At 42.4% G+C, this 19867-nt stretch overlaps 1 protein-coding gene across 4 annotated transcripts; it reads right to left on the minus strand.

Moving 5' to 3' along the window:
• Positions 1-191: 191 nt before the first annotated feature.
• Positions 192-19367, minus strand: LOC118393080 (protein phosphatase PTC7 homolog). Of its 4 annotated transcripts, none has more exons than XM_035785348.2 (6): positions 18728-19367; positions 13272-13451; positions 4941-5139; positions 3962-4085; positions 3704-3833; positions 192-3488 (listed from the first exon to the last, which is right to left on the minus strand). In XM_035785348.2, exons 1-6 carry the CDS (start codon positions 18852-18854, stop codon positions 3430-3432), a joined length of 819 nt encoding a protein of 272 aa, XP_035641241.1. In that variant the 5' UTR covers positions 18855-19367; the 3' UTR covers positions 192-3429. The 4 variants fall into 4 exon arrangements, with proteins under 4 accessions (XP_035641241.1, XP_035641240.1, XP_035641239.1 ...); XM_035785347.2 differs by having other exon boundaries at positions 3711-3833; positions 18653-19366; XM_035785346.2 differs by having other exon boundaries at positions 18653-19360.
• Positions 19368-19867: the final 500 nt, after the last annotated feature.

Below are 19867 nucleotides of genomic sequence, written 5' to 3' on the forward strand. Positions count from 1 at the left end.
CCTAGCTGGTATTACAATTGTAGCCTGTTCTTGTTCTAGATGCTCGTGTGCTTTTGACATGTGTTCATTATCTCAGGACATGTTCAGACTACTGTGCAAGTAAATATAACTTTCAGAGACCAGTGAACAAACAATATTGACACAAGAAGAACCTATGACAAGGGTCTTCTGTTAAAGGAAAAGAACAAGGGTAATAAATACTATACTCTTTATTTAAATATGACAGCTTTGAAAACATGTTTAATAGAACTTGCCTCTGCATTGAACTGTACAATCAAAATAAAGATACAAGCAGCTCTCATTGTAACAAACTTTGCTTTTTGAACTGAAGTCTAGAATTGGCCAACAGAACAAAACTGTCTGGTCAGGTCACTAGGCCAGTGGAGACCCGGACATGGACATCATGGGGAAGCTAGCTTTGATATAGTGCCATCTGACAGGGAGAATTGCTTGTACTTTAAGGTTGGTGAGGTTATAGTCAACCTCTAGCTTACAAAAACATTTGTCATCCAGTGCAGATGCCTTTCATCTCCCTGCGCAATATGAAAGGCATGCAGGGTATTGTTAATGATGAAATACCTGATAGCCAGTCTGTACCAGAATCAATATTTTTTTCCTAGTTAGGGGAGAGCCCTTGAAGCAGGACAGTAGTCTTCAGTGAGGGTGCACCATTACATCAACACCACCAAGGGTACCTCAGATGATACACAGAATATGAAGGATTCTAAGATCATGTCATACTTTTTCAAGCCTTAAAAATAGCTTGTTCATTCACATATGTCCCATGGTGAAAAGCATTGAACACATTGAAAGGGAATGAGAGGTCTCCGATCAGATGGCGTAAATGAATTAAGACAGCAGGGCATGATGGGGAAAGTGTGAATCATATGGCTACTTGTCAGTTTCTGCTCTGTGTTCATTAGCGGTTTAAATCAACATGTGCTTAGTACATGTTACTCTTTAAATGTTGCTGCACACAAGTAATGTTGTAAATGCACAGTGCATTTATCTGCAGCAACAATGAAAACCTGCAATTAAAAGATGAAATAAGTGACCTGATTATTATCACTTAATGAAATGTCCTATTGGAGCTTTACAGCAGGGACAACTGATGAGACAAGGAAATGCTGATTGTGAGCAATTATGCCTAAAGCTAAATTGAAGCTGTGCACAGTCCAGATTCCCACCAAATAAGTTTTTAAAAACATGGTCACCTGACCAACATCCACTGTGAGTTTTCAGATATGCTTTCTTTAACCTTGTGCGTAAATGGTCATTACCATTACCACTGCATCCCAGTGGATACTGAAGAAAGCTGTGTACCCTAGATGAAATAAAAATAAAACATTCCACATGTATACAATATAAAATCAGACAGGCTAGAGGTTACTCTATCACACAATAACCTTCCACATCACTTGCAGTCACACCCTTTGCATCACAGCAGGAGTGAGTACTTCCGGCGCAGACAGAGATGGCCGCCTGGCTTCGCGTTCCTAGGAAACTGCACAACGATTTCGCTACACTCGCATTAACATCCGCTAACCATGTGTATGTGACAAATAAAAATGGATAGGTTTAACAGAAACATCAAGTCAAAATGTCCCATCCTTAGAAACAATTAACTTGGTCCATGTACAACCCAAATTGCACTCAAATGTATTTTATAAAGCCCATTTGGCAAGAGCAGTCGTCAAAGTACTATACAGATTCCCAGCCTAAAACCCCAAAGAGCAAGCAATGCAGATGTAGAAGCACAGGGGCTAGGAAAAACTTGAGAAAGGCTGGAATCACCTAGAGGAACCAGGCTCTGCCGGGTGGCGATTATAACAGTACATGGCCATTAAGGCCAGATCGTTCTTAAAGAGGTTTAAAACGGTCATAGATGACCAGCAGAGTCATAACCAAAGTGGTTATAGAGGGTGCAACAGTATAACACCTTGTGAGTAAATATCAGTTGGCTTTTCATAGCAGAGCATTGAGGTTGAGAGTGAGAGAAAAAGAGTTGAAAACAGCAGGCCTGGGACAGTGAACAGTCAGAAACTGATATGCAGCAACGGCACCTGGTCTTCATACAATCCATTAGATCAGTCAAACAACTTAAAATGTCACTTGTCCAAAAATATACCAAAACATTTCAACAACATTCATTCACATCACATAGACACATGCCCTTATGCCTACATAAAAATGTTTGCCCTTCAATATAATTTATTATTAATTTGATTTGTTTAATCTGAGTCACTGAAAGTTGTTTTTTGAGGCCTTATTATTCAGACTTGATGGTAGATCTTAAGGATTCTCCTGCCTGTGAGTTTTCTAAATTTATGCAGCTCACTCTACCAATCCCTGCTGGTGCCAGAGAGACTAAGGGATCCCCAAACCCAGTGCCCTCTGCTACTAGATCACCAATATGTTGCTAGAGGGCAGGACACCTGACAGTCCTGCCTGCTCAGGTCAGAGCCTCCTCAGTCTCTCTCCAAGTGGACAAGAGTGATGAGTGTGTGGACAGTGGTGAGTGATGATATTGAACCTTAAAGATTTACTGTTTGTTACCATTGCTTGTTGTTATAGTGGATACTGTGTTATACAAGTCCTTTGCTTATGTCACCATCTCCTTATACAGTCAATATTATTATTGCTTGTGCCATTACTCCTTTTATTCTCATGCAATGTTTATCATGTACAGTATATTCATTAATCTCTCATCTCTGTACAGAACCACATCCATCTCATATGTCCTCTTGAACTAAAGTTCTCTTTTGTAGATAACTCTGAGGTTGCCTTATTCCTCTGACCGGGACAGGGGTCAGCGAGTCATGGACTAGTCTAACTGGAGAGCCGCTCTCTTTCAGTATCGTATTCTGATGTTACTTACGGTCTTCAAATCAGCTCAGCTCATGATGGAACACTCACATGTACAATCCATAGATTTTCATTCCTGACCCAATCAACTTTTGACTGGCTACTACTGACCCAGATTCTTAATCTCTACCTTTTGGGCTTTGTTTTACAGCCCAAATCCCAAAATAACAGACTTGTTCCTCATGTGAGAGCCAGAGCTTCATCTTCAACACGACTACATCCTTTATCCCATTGATAAATATCCCAGGGATTAGGTCAAAGACAACTAGAGACTTTCCAAGATCGATACTTTGCAGCAGGTAGCCTAGCAGATGTGTCAGACAACCCTCTGCTTTATTCATCCATGTCTTCAGTCTATTAAAGATTAACACTCAGTTCTGATGGTGAAGTCAGTGCATGTATTGTCAGTGTTCCATCTGAGAGATGGGCCTGATTGAATCCTGGAGGAATGATGGTCTCAGGAGGGCAGCTCAGCCACCAACATCAGTCCTTAATCCCCGCCAGCAGGAACCAAAGCAGTCTGACATCTTCAAGAGGCAGACAATACTAGCCTCCATACAATCTCTAGTTTGGGTACTCTGCCACTATTGACAGCAACACAGTGATGTCATCTGGCTTTCCTCCTGTGGGAACGAGAAGGAGATGCAGTCAGGGAACAATCAAATGTATCATCCCTAATGGAAGGAAAACTATTTAAAAAACAAGGGATCAGTCACTTCTTATTCCTCTCTGGGTGTCATTCTCCCTGAAGCAGGGCAGGAATGGAGCCAATGGACTGAAATGAGGACTACCTTGGCTTTGTCTCCAATTTCCACTCACATGAAGTGATAATCATTACCTCTTACATTCAGTCCATTGTCACAGGCAAACTGTGCAAAAGGTGACATGTAGTTGGGGTTGTATGCCAGAACATGGGCCTGCTCTGCAATGCTCCTGGCTGTCTGCTGGATACTCTCATAGTTAGTGTTCTGCAAAAAACAAAATGGAGGATAGTGTTAACATTTCTGGAATGTCTCGTTCCTCCACTTCAATACTCTACTTACTGTAAACATGGTTGTTGCACACAGGTACTGCAAGGATTTATGAGAGGGTGTACCTTCAGTTTTTTCAACTCCTGTAGGATCATGTGTTCGGGCATGTTGTCAAAGAGGCCATCTGTGGCTGTGAGAATGATGTCCCCCAACTGGACGTCAAAGGAGGAGCTGTCTGCAGCATCAGGACTGAAGGGGCACAGAGAGACACTGAGTCAGTGTAGAAGTCTTACAAGAGCATATCAACACAACGTAGGGAAATAAGTCTTGCGGCGCATTAGTTACCTGTCATGATTATACAGTGCCTTGGAAAGCGGCCTTAAATTCTCTCTGCCCCAGACTCCCCGCCAGTCATGGCTGTCATACAAACCATTTGTAACCCAGCAGTCTTTCCATTAAGGCTTTAGTAATACAGGTTTCTAAATAATCATGATTACAGTCATTGTTTTATTTAGAGCTAAATCTGTGAACATCTTGTCTGCCCATCAAGGTCTAAAAATGCTGCCTCAGGCACTTAACCCTAACTGCTCCAGGGACACCATTAATAACGGCAGACCCTGGCCGTGAGCCCACGGGGGGAGTTGGGATAAGCAAAAAATAATTTCCAATTCACACATGCGTATAATGTGAAATAGGACAAAACACCTACCAATTTAAATAATCTCCCTGTTCTAGAATACAGGGGTCAGAAAGCCTTTGGGCCAGCAGACCTGGGATTGACTGCTGTGAGGAGAGCCCTAAGTTAACCCCTCTGTGTGTCTGATGACACTTTGAGCTGGCTGGGACAGTAGCAGGGATCCAACACCCACCCCACACTGGAGTATCTAGCGCAGCTGATGGCATGCGACAGCAGCACACGGCCCCAGCTGCCCCTGGCCTACATGAACACTGACTGTGGCAGTACTGGACACTCAAAGCTGCAGCAAAACTGGACAAACCAGGGAGCAGCTCAAGGGCTGAACCAATGCTGAGACTCTCTGTGCTTCAAAGCCAAACCACAGCTTCTTTACAATACAAAATATGGCTTCGACAGAATGCACTGACCTGTCACTGAGGACAGCCCCCTCTGCCTCAGGCGGGGCGATAGAGAGCTGGAATGGGGTGTTGAAGTAATGCTGCTGTTCATCGGAGCGGTGCACTACCTCTCCTCCCCGCACCACCAGGAAGCCAGAGTCTCCCAGGTTGGCTGTGTGCAGCCTGTGACTCTGCCGGTCCAGCACCACGATACAGGCCGTGCTGCTGCCTGGAGGGAAACACAAGAGGATGAATATATGGGTGGTGTAATGGGGATTTGAATTTTTGTGCTGTTCTAATAACCAATTTCTGTGTTCATGCAAGTGGCTGACTGTACAAAGGATCAGTATCAGTAGCTGCAATTTGCCCAGACCGTGTTTGAGAACGAACAAAATATTTCCGTTTCAAGGGCTCAGCTTAGAGAGAAAAAAAGCCTTGTGAGGTGTTGGTCTGTCACATGTTATGAAACAGTATTGGTCTGTCACATGTTATGAAACAGTATTGGTCTGTCACATGTTATGAAACAGTATTGGTCGGTCACATGTTATGAAACAGTATTGGTCGGTCACATGTTATGAAACAGTATTGGTCGGTCACATGTTATGAAACAGTATTGGTCTGTCACATGTTATGAAACAGTATTGGTCGGTCACATGTTATGAAACAGTATTGGTCGGTCACATGTTATGAAACAGTATTGGTCGGTCACATGTTATGAAACAGTATTGGTCTGTCACATGTTATGAAACAGTATTGGTCGGTCACATGTTATGAAACAGTATTGGTCTGTCACATGTTATGAAACAGTATTGGTCGGTCACATGTTATGAAACAGTATTGGTCTGTCACATGTTATGAAACAGTATTGGTCTGTCACATGTTATGAAACAGTATTGGTCGGTCACATGTTATGAAACAGTATTGGTCGGTCACATGTTATGAAACAGTATTGGTCGGTCACATGTTATGAAACAGTATTGGTCTGTCACATGTTATGAAACAGTATTGGTCGGTCACATGTTATGAAACAGTATTGGTCGGTCACATGTTATGAAACAGTATTGGTCGGTCACATGTTATGAAACAGTATTGGTCGGTCACATGTTATGAAACAGTATTGGTCGGTCACATGTTATGAAACAGTATTGGTCGGTCACATGTTATGAAACAGTATTGGTCTGTCACATGTTATGAAACAGTATTGGTCGGTCACATGTTATGAAACAGTATTGGTCGGTCACATGTTATGAAACAGTATTGGTCTGTCACATGTTATGAAACAGTATTGGTCGGTCACATTTATATATATTTTTAAAAAATCCTTCATTTAACTAGGCAATGATTAATTAATGCAAATATAACTTGTCTGTATAGCCGTAAGACAACTGCTGGGACTGCCCAGGTGGAGCTCTTGATTGACATGTGTACTATGGTGCATTGAGTTGGTTAACCTCTCCGGTGCACTGACAAACAATTCATTTAAGATTGACTTCAGGTGTCCCCGTGTAAGAATTTCCACGACAGTGATTCTATCTGTAAGTAATGAAGTTGAATAGATTTCTCCCCAATTTCGTGGTATCCAAGTGGTCTTGTCCAAACAGTCTTGTCTCATAGCGGCAACTCCCGTGCGGACTCGGGAGAGGCGAAGGTCGAGAGCCATTCGTCCTCCGAAACACAACCCAACCAAGCCAAACCCAACCAAGCCAACCTCCAATGTGTCGGAGGAAATTGTGCGCTGCCCCATCGGCCTCCCGGTCACGGCGGGCTGCGACAGAGCCTGGACTTGAACCCAGAATCTCTAGTGGCACAGCTAGCACTGCCCTACACCACTGCGCCACTCGGGAGGCCTTGGAAGGATCAAATTTAAGGAAACCGAACCGGCGAAAACATGGCTCTGTGTGCAGCCACACCCTGCTAAGGAGTCATCTAGTTTGGACCACCAGAATGTGCTATGGGTGCTCCATACAACCCCCTCACGCTCTGACTCCCGTTCTTGAATGTTTTTCCAATAGTAATACAATTACTGTTGGCCTCATGACCGCAATTGAAAAATACAACACCAACTTGTTGTCGTCTTCTACATGCGACATGGGATGAAAAAGTAGACCGAGACAGACCGTTCTGGACTCCTTACGCAGTGCTTTCTCCCACATGTTTCTGCCTGCTTCATTCTAGCAAAGCACTGATCAAGACGAGATTCTGGAGCGGAGTTGCTGGTAGTAGGAATAGGCTACTAGTGTTTACATAGTAACAACAAAAATAGTAAGAGGCATGCAGCAGCTGCCTGACTCATGATGCAAATATCCTATCTAAATAGCAGCGCCCCATGCCACTTAGTCTAACCACACAGATCGAAAATAACAGCCCATCCCATGACTGTTCCTTCTACTGCAGTGGTTCCAAAACCATTTTGATATCTGAAAATTCTTGCGATCCCAAATGTGAATGAAATGTACTTAACAGCCAATGTTAACTTTTTTATTTGGGGCTATGGTAGTCAATTGAAAAACTTTCTAAATGTATTTCTGATTGTGATGGTGTGTTGAGAAGACATACTTTTAATGTGGTGCTGTTTTAGACTAATTTGCGATTGACTATGTTTCTTCTCACCACCACTAATGAGATGGGTGTGGCTTGATTCATGTCGCGTTGGAGTTTCTCAAAGTCAGGGGGCGTGGCTGACAGCGCGCACCTCATCTCTGGTGTAACATCCAGCCTGGAACGATATTTGGTTTTAAAACGAGAGCACTGATGGTGCTCTAAAGACAACTGGGACCTCTGAAAAATACAAGGTCAAATCATGACGTCAGTGATCATGTCGGCTGTACACGAGTTGGAATTCCGAGTTGGTTGACTTCAAAATGTTCCATTCGAAGCTAGTTTTTTGTTTGTGAATGATTTATTTATGAACTGTTGTCATTGTGAATGACAACCATTCCTCTCTCAATACAAAAAAATATTTCCAACACTCCCCCTTGATAACCACCAAGTCTCCATGTGAAATAGAACATTATCATACTCTGATTGCAAAAATATGTGGAGATATGAAAACAGGCATGTGTGCAGTGGATGTGGTTTGATGTACATTGAACAAAAATATAACCACAACATGTAAAGTATTGGTCCCATGTTTCATGAGCTGAAATAAGATTTTTTTTCCCATATGCACAAAAAGCTTATTTCTCTCAAATGTTGTGCACAATTTTGTTTACATCCCTGTTAGTGAGAATTTCTCCTTTGCCAAGATCATCCATCCACCTGACAAGTGTGGCATATCAAGAAGCTGATTAAACAGCATCATTACAAGAGGTGCACCTTGTGCTGGGTACAATAAAAGGGCACTACTAAAAATGCACCGTTTTGTCACACAATGCCACAGATGTTTTGAGGGCGCGTACAATTGGCATGCTGACTGCAGGAATGTCCACCACAGCTGTTGCCAGAGAATGTTATGTTAATTTCTCTACCATAAGCCGCCTCCCAACGTCGTTATAGAGAATTTGGCAGTACGTCCAACCATGGGCCAGCAGTTTGCTGATGTCAACATTGTGAACAGAGTGCCACATGGTGGCGGTGTGGTTATGGTATGGGCAGACATAAGCTATGGACAAAGAACACAATTGCATTTTATCGATGGCAATTTGAATACACAGATACCGTGACGAGATCCCAAGGCCCATTGTTGTGGTGACATCACCTCATGTTTCAGCATGATAATGCACGGCCCCATGTCGCAAGGATCTGTATACAATTCCTGGAAGATGAAAATATCCCAGTTCTTCCATGGCCTGCATACTCACCAGAGATGTCACCTATTGAGTATGTTTGGGATGCTCTGGATCCACGTGTACAACAGCGTGTTTCAGTTGCCGCCAATATCCAGCACCTTCTCACAGCCATTGAAGAGGAGTGGGACAACATTCCATAGGCCACAATCAACAGGCTGATCAAACCTTTGTAAAGGAGATGTGACCACCATTTGCCTCAGGCAGTGCATCACACCAGATACTGACTGGTTTTCTGATCCACGCTCCTAACTTTAAAAAAAAAAGGTATCTGTGACCAACAGACTCATATCTGTATGCGTCCCAGTCATGTGAAATCCATAGATTAGAGCCTAAATCATTTACTTCAATTGTCTGATTTCCTTATATGAACTCTAACGAAGTACAATCTCTGAAATTGTAGCATGTTGGGTTTATATTTTTGTTCAGTATTACAATCCATTACCTGCTGCAGTATATGTCAGTTCTGTGCTCAGCTCTTTTGCCACCAGTTGCTCTCGGTGTATCATACAATGCTTCCATATGGCAGAGAGATACAATGGTCAAGTGCGGCCTTTTGCCATGATCCAAGGATGCTGTCTAGTTGAATTATATATATATATTTTAGATTTTAATAATCTTTCATTTACACTACCGGTCAAAAGTTTTAAAAGAGTTAAATGTTTACTCTTCTCTACATTGCAGAATAATAGATGTGTTATGTCATAGTTTTGATATGGAATCATGTAGTAAGCGCAAAAGAAAGTTATGAGAATCTTCAAATACCCACCGCATTTGGGCCAATCAGTTGTGTTGTGACAAAGTAGGGGGGTATACAGAAGGGCTATTTGGTAAAATACCAATAAGTCCATATTACAGCAAGAAAAGCTCAAATAAGCAAAGAGAAACGACATCCAATAATTTCTTTATGACATGGTCAGTCATTGCAGAAAATTTGAAGTACTTAGAAAGTTTCTTCTAGCGCAGTCGCAAAAACAATCAAGCTCTATGATGAAACTGGCTTACATGAGGACCGCCACAGGAATGGAAGACCCAGAGTCACCTCTGCTGCAGAGGATAAGTTCATTAGGAGTTGGCAGCCCAAATAAATGCTTCACAGAGTTGAAGTAACAGACATCAACTGTTCAGAGGAGACTGTGTGAATCAGGCCTTCATGGTCAAATTGCTGCAAGGAAACCACTACTAAAGGACACCAATAAGAAGAAGAGACTTGCTTGGGTCAAGAAACACGAGCAATGGACATTAGACCGGTGGAAATCTGTCCTTTGGTCTGATGAGTGCAAATTGGAGATGTTTGGTTCCAACCGCTGTGTCTTTGTGAGACGCAGTGTGGGTGAACAGATACATTTTTACATTTAAGTCATTTAGCAGACGCTCTTATCCAGAGCGACTTACAAATTGGTGCATTCACCTTATGACATCCAGTAGAATAGTCACTTTACAATAGTGCATCTAAATCTTAAAGGGGGGATGAGAAGGATTACTTATCCTATCCTAGGTATTCCTTAAAGAGGTGGGGTTTCAGGTGTCTCCGGAAGGTGGTGATTGACTCCGCTGTCCTGGCGTCGTGAGGGAGTTTGTTCCACCATTGGGGGGCCAGATGATCTCCATATGGGTATTTCCCAGCGTAAAGCATGGAGGTGGTGGTTTTCTGGTGTGGGGGTGCTTGATGGTGACACGGTCTGTGATTTTCTTAGAATTCAAGGCACACTTAACCAACATGGCTACAACAGCAATACGCCATCACATCTGGTTTGGGCTTAGTGGGACTATATTTTGTTTTTCAACAGGACAATGACCCAAAACACACCACCAGGCTGTGTGAGGGCTATTTGACCAAGGACAAGAGCTATGGAATGCTGCATCAGATGACCTGGCCTCTACAATCCCAACCGCAACCAAATGGGGATGGGTTGGGATGAGTCAGACAGCAGAGTGAAGGAGAAGCAGCCAACAAGTTCTCAGCATATGTTGCAACTCCTTCAAGACGGTTGGAAAAGAATTCCAGGTAAATCTGGTTGAGAAAATGCCAAGCGTGGCTATTTGAAGAAACTGAAATATATTTAACACTTTTTTTTGCTTATTCCATATGTGTTATTTCATAGTTTTAACATCTCCACTATTATTCTACAATGTAGAAAATAGTAAAAATAAAGAAAATCCTTTGAATGTGTAGGTGTTCTAAAAGTTGACCGGTAGTGTATATTTAAGGTTATCCACAATGCAATGATTTTGATATAAAAAGACGATGTGATAGATCTATCCATCTATCTATATTTTGTATATACACTACAGTTCAAAAGTTTGGGGTCACTTGGAAAACAAGGTCATTTCTATGAAAACATACATGAAATGAGTTGCAAAATTAATAGGAAATAGTCAAGACGTTGACAAGGTTATAACGATTTTTTATTTAAATAATAGTGTCCTTCAAACTTTGCTTTCGTCAAAGAATCCTCCATTTGCAGCAATTACAGCCTTGCAGACCTTTGGCAGTCTAGTTGTCCATTTGTTGAGGTAATCTGAAGAGATTTCACCCCATGCTTCCTGAAGCACCTCTCAAAAGTTGGAGTGGCACTTCTTACGTACCATACGGTCAAGCTGTTCCCACAACAGCTCAATAGGGTTGACATCCTGTGACTGTGCTGGCCACTCCATTATAGACAGAACACCAACTGACTGCTTCTTCCCTAAAAAGTTATTGCAAAGTTGGGAGCTGTGCTTTGGGTCATTGTCCTGTTGTAGGAGGAAATTGGCTCCAATTAAGTGCCATTCACAGGGTATGGCATGGCATTGCAAAATGAAGTGATAGCCTTCCTTCAAGATCCCTTTTACCCTGTACAAATTTCCCACTTTTACCACCACCAAAGCACCTCCAGACCATCACATTGTCAAGCATGGTGGAGGCAGATGGCATCAGGCACTCCTCCAGCATCTTTACATTTTTTCTGCTTCTCACGAATGTTCCTCTTTGTGATCCGAACACCTCAAACTTAGATTCGTCTGTCCTTGACACTTTTTTCCAATCTTCCTCTGTCCAGTATCTGTTCTTTTGCCCCTCTTAATCTTTTATTGGCTCGTCTGAGCATCCCGGAGTTGCCTCTTCACTGTTGACGTTGAGACTGGGGTTTAGTGGGTACTATTTAATGAAGCTGCCAGTTGAGGACTTGTAAGGCGTCGGTTTCTCAAACTAGATACTAATGTACTTGTCCTCTTGCTCAGTTGTGCACCGGGGCCTCCCACTCTTTCTATTCTGGTTAGAGACAGTTTGCGCTGTTCTGTGAAAGAAGTAGTACACAGCGTTGTACGTGATCTTCATTTTCTTGGCAATTTCTCACATGGAATAGCCTTCATTTCTCAGAACAAGAATAGATTGACAAGTTTAAGAAGAAATTTCTTTGTTTCTGGCCATTTTGAGCCTGTAATCTAACCCACAAAGGCTGATGCTCCAGATACTCAACTAGTCTGAAGAAGGCCAGTTTTATTGCTTCTTTAATCAGAACAACAGTTTTCAACTGTGCCAACATAATTGCAAGTGTTTTCTAATGATCAATTAGCCTTTTAAAATGATAAACTTCGATTAGCTAACACAACGTGCCATTGGAACACAGGAGTGATGGTTGCTGATAATGGGCATCTGTACGCCTATGTAGATATTCCATAAATAATCTGCTGTTTCTGTCAGGACCCGGTTACGAACCCGGGTCTCCGGAGTGAGAAACAGTCACTTAACCAACTGAGCCACGAATAGTCGGCAGAACCCAGAAGAGGAGGCAGACACAGCAGTACTTGAGACAGTGTATTTAATGAAGTAAAAAAGTGAAGTCCTTCAGGAAAACATGTAACTCCACAACCTCAAAAGGAATTCCACAAGAACAAAGGTAATCCTCCAAGACAAAAAAAGGTAAATCTACAAGGTGGTAGGTATAGCATAAAAAGCCTCAAAAGATACTAAAAAATAAATAAACAAGAACAAAAAACATAATTCCACAAGAGAGTCCACCGGGATCAACAAGAGTTCACAGAATACTAGGGCTGGGTGCTAACATACAAACACAGAGCAAAGAACTGAGGAAAACAAAGGGTTTAAATACAATCAGGGGAAACGAGGCACAGGTGCAAATAATAATGGGGATCAAGGGAAAACAAAAGGTCAAAAAGCACAATGGGGGCATCTAGTGACCAAAAACCGGAACAACCCTGGCCAAATCCTGACAATTTCCAGCTACAATAGTAATTTACAACATTAACAATGTCGACACTGTATTTCTGATCAATTTGATGTTATTTTAAAAAGGATCATTCTGTTTGCTTCTTTCAGAAACAAGGACATTTCTAAGTGACCCCAAACTTTTGAACAGTAGTGTATATTTTTTTCCTTCAGATTTTGGCAATTTTCCCACGACCCCATTTTCATATCAGGAGACCCCGCATAGGGTCATGACCCCTAGTTTGGAAACCGCTGCTCTACTCTAAATGCCTAATCTAGTAAGCATGAGGCTGATACTAGTGATTTATTTTTGCACCAGCCTCCAGATTCACAAAACAGTGTTCCTCAAGGGCTGGTTTTACTCACCTAGCAGAGGCACTTTGTTCTGTAGGAGCTCGTAGTAGCTGCTTGTGAGGACGCCCACAGGGTTGCCTGGAACAAAGCGTCCCTCCTTTACCAGCCGCTCACACGTCTTCATCAGGGTCCCTGAAAACTGGGATGGGTCCACCCCGTAGTCTCTCCAACCCCCCACTCCATCTGCAACGCCTGAGACCACAAACAGTTTGGTTAAAAAGAGGATAACACAGGATAGGAAAGAATCAGGATTGGATTATGATTATTCTTAACACTCCTGACTAAGACATTCCCAGAAGACTACAGTTTCTTGGCTGAGACGTTTTCTACAAAAGGAAGATGTCATATTGGTCGGAAACAAGAACTAGACGTTGTCACGCAGCTGTGACGGGAGAAACAATAGGCACATACACCAAAACAATGCATCAAGTGTACAGCATAACAGTGCTCAGAATACATTTTATTTTACCTTTATTTAACTAGGCAAGTCAGTTTAGAACAAATTCTTATTTACAATGACGGCCTAGAAACAGTGGGTTAACTGCCTTGTTCAGGGGCAGCACAACAGATATTTACCTTGTCAGCTCGGGGATACGATCTCGCAACCTTCCAGTTACTAGTCCAACCACTAGGCTACCTGCCGCTCCGAATGCGACAAGGGACACTTGAGATAAACATTTCTTTGACCTGCTTATTATTACGAAAGGTCAATTTGAGAAACAGGCCTATTTCCTGGAATAATCTCCATTGATCATTTGGCCAGTCTGGTACATAAACAACTTTTACTGATAACTATGCAAAACTGGAAGTTAGACATTATCTGCAGTTGTCAAGTTACATTATCAACAAGCCTCTACACTAGCTTGAGGTCACATTATCCCACTTCATAAAAACATGAAACATTTGTTTTCTCTGGTATTTGAAATGTCCCTCTGCCTAAAGTGTGGGAAGTTAGTCTGGCAGTCCATGTTATTCCTAGAGAGGCAAGTCTATTCAGCTGCTTCCAGACACTATAAAAATTGTCTCTTTCTGTGACCATACAAGGAGGGTTCTCCCTCATTCTCTCCCTGCCAACCTGAGGCTACCGGTAGTGACAACGAGGAGACATGGCATGCCTCACAACTTCCTCCCAAACCACACAGAAAACAATATGTAGCCTCAAGTGGATGGTGATTTTCTATCTAGTCAAGGGGGATTTTCTGGCTTTTGTTATGGCCGGGGCAATTCCACGGTAACAATTACGTGGAGACGCTGATGTCTTCCCTTTAAAATGTATGCCAAACTAAAACCAAAGTTCAACAACCAATACAACCCTATGCACAATGACTATTTTGAACAATTGACAAAGTAAATGAAAACTTTGAAAATAATGTTTTAAATGTCGGGGAAAAAATAAAAAACATTTTGCAAAACTAACAGAATTACAGTAAAATCTCCCTCAGTTTTATTCTGGTACCAAACTTTGTATCTGCACAGTTCTTCCAGTAAATGTTTATTTTTTTAAGTTTGTGGAAATTGTTAAAAGTAACCGAAGAACAACATCCCAACCGTGAAGCACGGGGGTGGCAGCATCATGTTGTGGGTGTGCTTTGCTGCAGGAGGGACTGGTGCACTTCACAAAATAGATGGCATCATGAGGTAGGAAAATTATGTGGATATATTGAAGCAACATCTCAAGACCTCACTCAGGAAGTTAAAGCTTGGTCGCAAATGGGTCTTCCAAATGGACAATGACCCAAAGCATACTTCCAAAGTTGTGGCAAAATGGCTTAAGGACAACAAAGTCAGGCCATCACAAAGCCTTGACCTCAATCCTATAGAAAATGTGTGGGCAGAACTGAAAAAGCGTGTGCGAGCAAGAAGGCCTACAACCTAACTCAGTTACACCAGCTCTGTCAGGATGAATGGGCCAAAATTCACCCAACTTATTTTGGGAAGCTTGTGGAAGGCTACCCGAAACGTTGCTACCCACAGTTGAGCCAAGTTTGTTGGATGTAATTTGGGTGGTGGACTATTCTTGATACACACGGGAAACTTGAGTGTTAACCTCTTGCTCCTACCTGGCACGCAGGCGTCCCAACTAGAGATCTGGAAATGCAAATGCGCTACGCTAAATGCTAATAGTATTAAAACTCAAACGTTCATTAAAATACACATGCAGGGTATTGAATTAAAGCTACACTCGTTGTGAATCCAGGCAACAAGTCAGATTTTTAAAATGCTTTTCGGCGAAAGCATGAGAAGCTATTATCTGATAGCATGTAACACCCCAAAAGACCCGCAGGGGACGTAAACAAAATAATTAGCATAGTCGTCGCTACACAAACCGCACAAATAAAATATAAAACATTCATTACCTTTGACACTCTTCTTTGTTGGCACTCCTAGATGTCCCATAATCACTATTGGGTCTTTTTTTCGATTAAATCGGTCCATATATAGCCTAGATATCGATCTATGAAGACTGTGATAAACTAAAAAAAATAGTGTTTCATAACGTAACGTCATTTTTTAAAATTAAAAAAGTCGACGATAAACTTTCACAAAACACTTCGAAATACTTTTGTAATGCAACTTTAGGTATTAGTACACGTTAATAAGCAATAAAATTCATCAGGAGGCGATGTAAATTCTATAGGTGTCCGTCTGGAAAAAATGTCAGGAGAAATCTCAACCAAAACATCCGGTCGGAGACCGGAGGGAATCGGTTCCCTTGATTCGGTTTGACCAAGAATCAAAGCCGAAGCAAATGACAAGACTCTAGACATCGTGTGGAAGCTGTAGGTACTGCAACCTCGGCCTCATTTATTTCGGTTCACCTTTAACAATTCCTGGAAGTGGCGCATGGATATTTATTTCCATTTTCAGTGATCAGATTTTCCTGCACTTTTCGTTGAAACGCACGTTCTGTTATAGTCACAGCAGTGATTTAACCAGTTTTATAAACGTCTGAGTGTTTTCTATCCACACATACACACTGCCCTAACCCATCTGGACAAGAGGAATACCTATGTGAGAATGCTGTTCATCGACTACAGCTCGGCATTCAACACCATAGTACCCTCCAAGCTCGTCATCAAGCTCGAGACCCTGGGTCTCGACCCCGCCCTGTGCAACTGGGTACTGGACTTCCTGACGGGCCGCCCCCAGGTGGTGAGGGTAGGCAACAACATCTCCACCCCGCTGATCCTCAACACCGGGGCCCCACAAGGGTGCGTTCTGAGCCCTCTCCTGTACTCCCTGTTCACCCACGACTGCGTGGCCACGCACGCCTCCAACTCAATCATCAAGTTTGCGGACAACACAACAGTGGTAGGCTTGATTACCAACAACGACGAGGCGGCCTACAGGGAGGTGGTGAGGACCCTCGGAGCATGGTGTCAGGAAAATAACCTCACACTCAACGTCAACAAAACTAAGGAGATGATTGTGGACTTCAGGAAACAGCAGAGGGAACACCACCCTATCCACATCGATGGAACAGTAGTGGAGAGGGTAGTAAGTTTTAAGTTCCTCGGCGTACACATCACAGACAAACTGAATTGGTCCACCCACACAGACAGCATCGTGAAGAAGGCGCAGCAGCGCCTCTTCAACCTCAGGAGGCTGAAGAAATTCGGCTTATCACCAAAAGCACTCACAAACTTCTACAGATGCACAATCGAGAGCATCCTGTCGGGCTGTATCACCGCCTGGTACGGCAACTGCTCCGCCCACAACCGTAAGGCTCTCCAGAGGGTAGTGAGGTCTGCACAACGCATCACCGGGGGCAAACTACCTGCCCTCCAGGACATCTACATCACCCGATGTCACAGGAAGGCCATAAAGATCATCAAGGACAGCAACCACCCGAGCCACTGCCTGTTCACCCCGCTATCATCCAGAAGGCGAGGTCAGTACAGGTGCTTCAAAGCTGGGACCGAGAGACTGAAAAACAGCTTCTATCTCAAGGCCATCAGACTGTTAAACAGCCACCACTAACATTGAGTGGCTGCTGCCAACAGACTGACTCAACTCCAGCCACTTTAATAATGGGAATTGATGGGAAATTATGTAAAATATATCACTAGCCACTAAACAATGCTACCTAATATAATGTTCCCTACATTATTCATCTCATATATATACGTATATACTGTACTCTATATCATCTACTGCATCCTCATGTAATACATGTATCACTAGCCATTTTAACTATGCCACTTTGTTTACATACTCATCTCATATGTATATACTGCACTCAATACCATCTACTGTATCTTGCCTATGCCGCTCTGTACCATCACTCATTCATATATCTTTATGTACATATTCTTTATCCCCTTACACTTGTGTCTATAAGGTAGTAGTTTTGGAATTGTTAGCTAGATTACCTGTTGGCTATTACTGCACTGTCGGAACTAGAAGCACAAGCATTTCGCTACACTCGCACTAACATCTGCTAACCATGTGTATGTGACAAATAACATTTGATTTGATTTAGTGACCTACCCAGAGCCCAGACTTGACCCTGATCACAAAAAAAGCTGTGCAGCGATGTTGCCCATCCAACCTGAAGATCTGTAGAGAATAATGGGAGAAACTCCAAATACAGGTGTGCCAAACTTGTAGCGTCATACCCAAGAAGACTCGAGGCTGTAATCGCTGCAAAAGGTGTTGTGTAGACTAAGGATTTATTTATTTAATCCATTTTAGAATAAGGCTGTAACGTAACAATGTGGGGGGAAAATCAAGGGGTCTGAATACTTTCCGAATGCACTGTATCTACCTCAATTACCTCAAACATTGAATCGGTACTTTATATAGCCAAGTTATCTTTAATCATTGTGTATTTATTTTTCTCTTTGTATTATTGGGACTGGCCAGTAAGTAACTATTTCACTGTTAGTCTACACCTGTTGTTTACAAAGCATGTCACAAATAACATTTTATTTTAAGTCCTAAACAATTGCCAATACTCTCCATCTGTCTAATATATTTCTTAATGTGTCCATAAATGGTTATGGCTGCCCCCCTCTCATTACAACTGACTTCCAGGACCCCTCAAAGGGGAGCAGAACAAGGCTGATACTAATGAGGTGGCAATGATGGCAGATAACCCAGTAAGCAGTAAAAAAATATTGGCTTGAAGCAGTACATTATTTTCTTGGCTTGAAGCTAAGCGAATAGTTAATGCATTGGTCATTACAATACAAAGTTGTGTCCCTGTTTTTTATTTTTATTGTTTGACAATATGCAACACTAAGATTACAAACTATCTAGCAAATGTGCACTGTCTGGCCTGTTTTCTAGCTATTAAGCAAGCTAATCAACCTGACAGGTTACATCGTCACTTTACAGAATAGTTGTCAATGTAATTTATGCATTTTTTGCCAAATTAGTTTGTTACTCACCCAAAACATCGGCAGATCTATGTCGGGCAATAAAGCAAGCGTCGTCACCATAGCACATCCCTTTCTTCAAGATACCTTTTCGAAAATCCTTCCCAAACCCGAATCTTGCCGTTACCAGGCTGTAGTCACCGCTATCCGTTTGAGAGAGTCCGCCAATAACAGCTCTGGCAACAAGTCTACCGTACGAAAGTACGGACAACATCACATACACACCAGCTCCTACTAAAGCGCCAAGCTAGCTAGTTTAGCGCCGATGTAACCACACAATATTGTCTTTCTAGCGTTCTACTGTGATGCTTGGACTAGTCAGCTAGATAGCCTGACAATAACATTAGCCATGCACAGACAAAGCCGCGCGCAAGCTGATGTGATAACGCCCCCAGACGAGACGTGTATTCTTTAGTCTGAAGAGTTTTTTCAAATTTAGTGACACCTGTGCCGTAATTCAACGGAGATCACACATCCAGATCCCAAGAGACTTTCCAAGTTTGTCATAGCCATCGTGCCTGTAGAACTGCCCACATTATACACATCTGCGACTGGGGAGCAAGCCAGAGTGATCTACTCTGTGGTCTTGTGACTGCTGACGTCCATCTCATTACTTCTTCTTCGAGGTTTCACGGCGGCTGGCATCCAATATATCGCATTACCACCACCTACTATATATTTTGCTTGACAAATAAATAAACACATACCATAACACTACACTAACAAAAAAATGTTATAATAATACCACCCTACTCCACTATTTTAATATATTTAGTCCTACCTCATGCCAAGTGGATTAGGGGTCTAAGGCACTGCATCTCAGTGCAAAAGGAGACACGACAGACCCTAATGAGAATCCAGGCCTAATCACATCCGGCCGTGATTGGGAGTCCCATAGGGCGGAGCACAATTGGTCCAGCAGCGGCCGTGTTAGGACGCAATTGTAAATAAGAATGTGTTCTTAACGGACTCGCCTTGTTAAAGGTTAAATAAAAAATATAATGCCAACAACCTGAAAGAATGGGACATCACTTAATTAACACACCCTGTAACTCCTTGGATATCAAGTCTCTCACACCCAAATACCTCTCTGCAGCAACCACCACAACCTCAATTTTCTGCGACTTTAAGTTCCATCCCTGCAGTATAGTTGATAAACATTGCTATAAATGTTAAAAATCCACTCTTACTGAAACATATCTCTTGTTGGCCTATCCCTCTTTACTG

Source organism: Oncorhynchus keta, chromosome 14 (genome assembly GCF_023373465.1).
Source record: "Oncorhynchus keta strain PuntledgeMale-10-30-2019 chromosome 14, Oket_V2, whole genome shotgun sequence".
NCBI classification, from domain to species: Eukaryota; Metazoa; Chordata; class Actinopteri; order Salmoniformes; family Salmonidae; genus Oncorhynchus; species Oncorhynchus keta.

Excerpts from the sequence above, each read along its gene's own strand:
- LOC118393080 (XM_035785346.2), bottom strand. The coding sequence starts at position 18,854 with ATGTTGTCCGTACTTTCGTACGGTAGACTTGTTGCCAGAGCTGTTATT. Across the intron at positions 13,452-18,652 it reads TAGATCTGCCGATGTTTTGG|GCGTTGCAGATGGAGTGGGG; the intron begins GTGAGTAACAAA and ends TTGTGGTCTCAG. Across the intron at positions 4,086-4,940 it reads GGGGCTGTCCTCAGTGACAG|TCCTGATGCTGCAGACAGCT; the intron begins GTCAGTGCATTC and ends GTGCCCCTTCAG.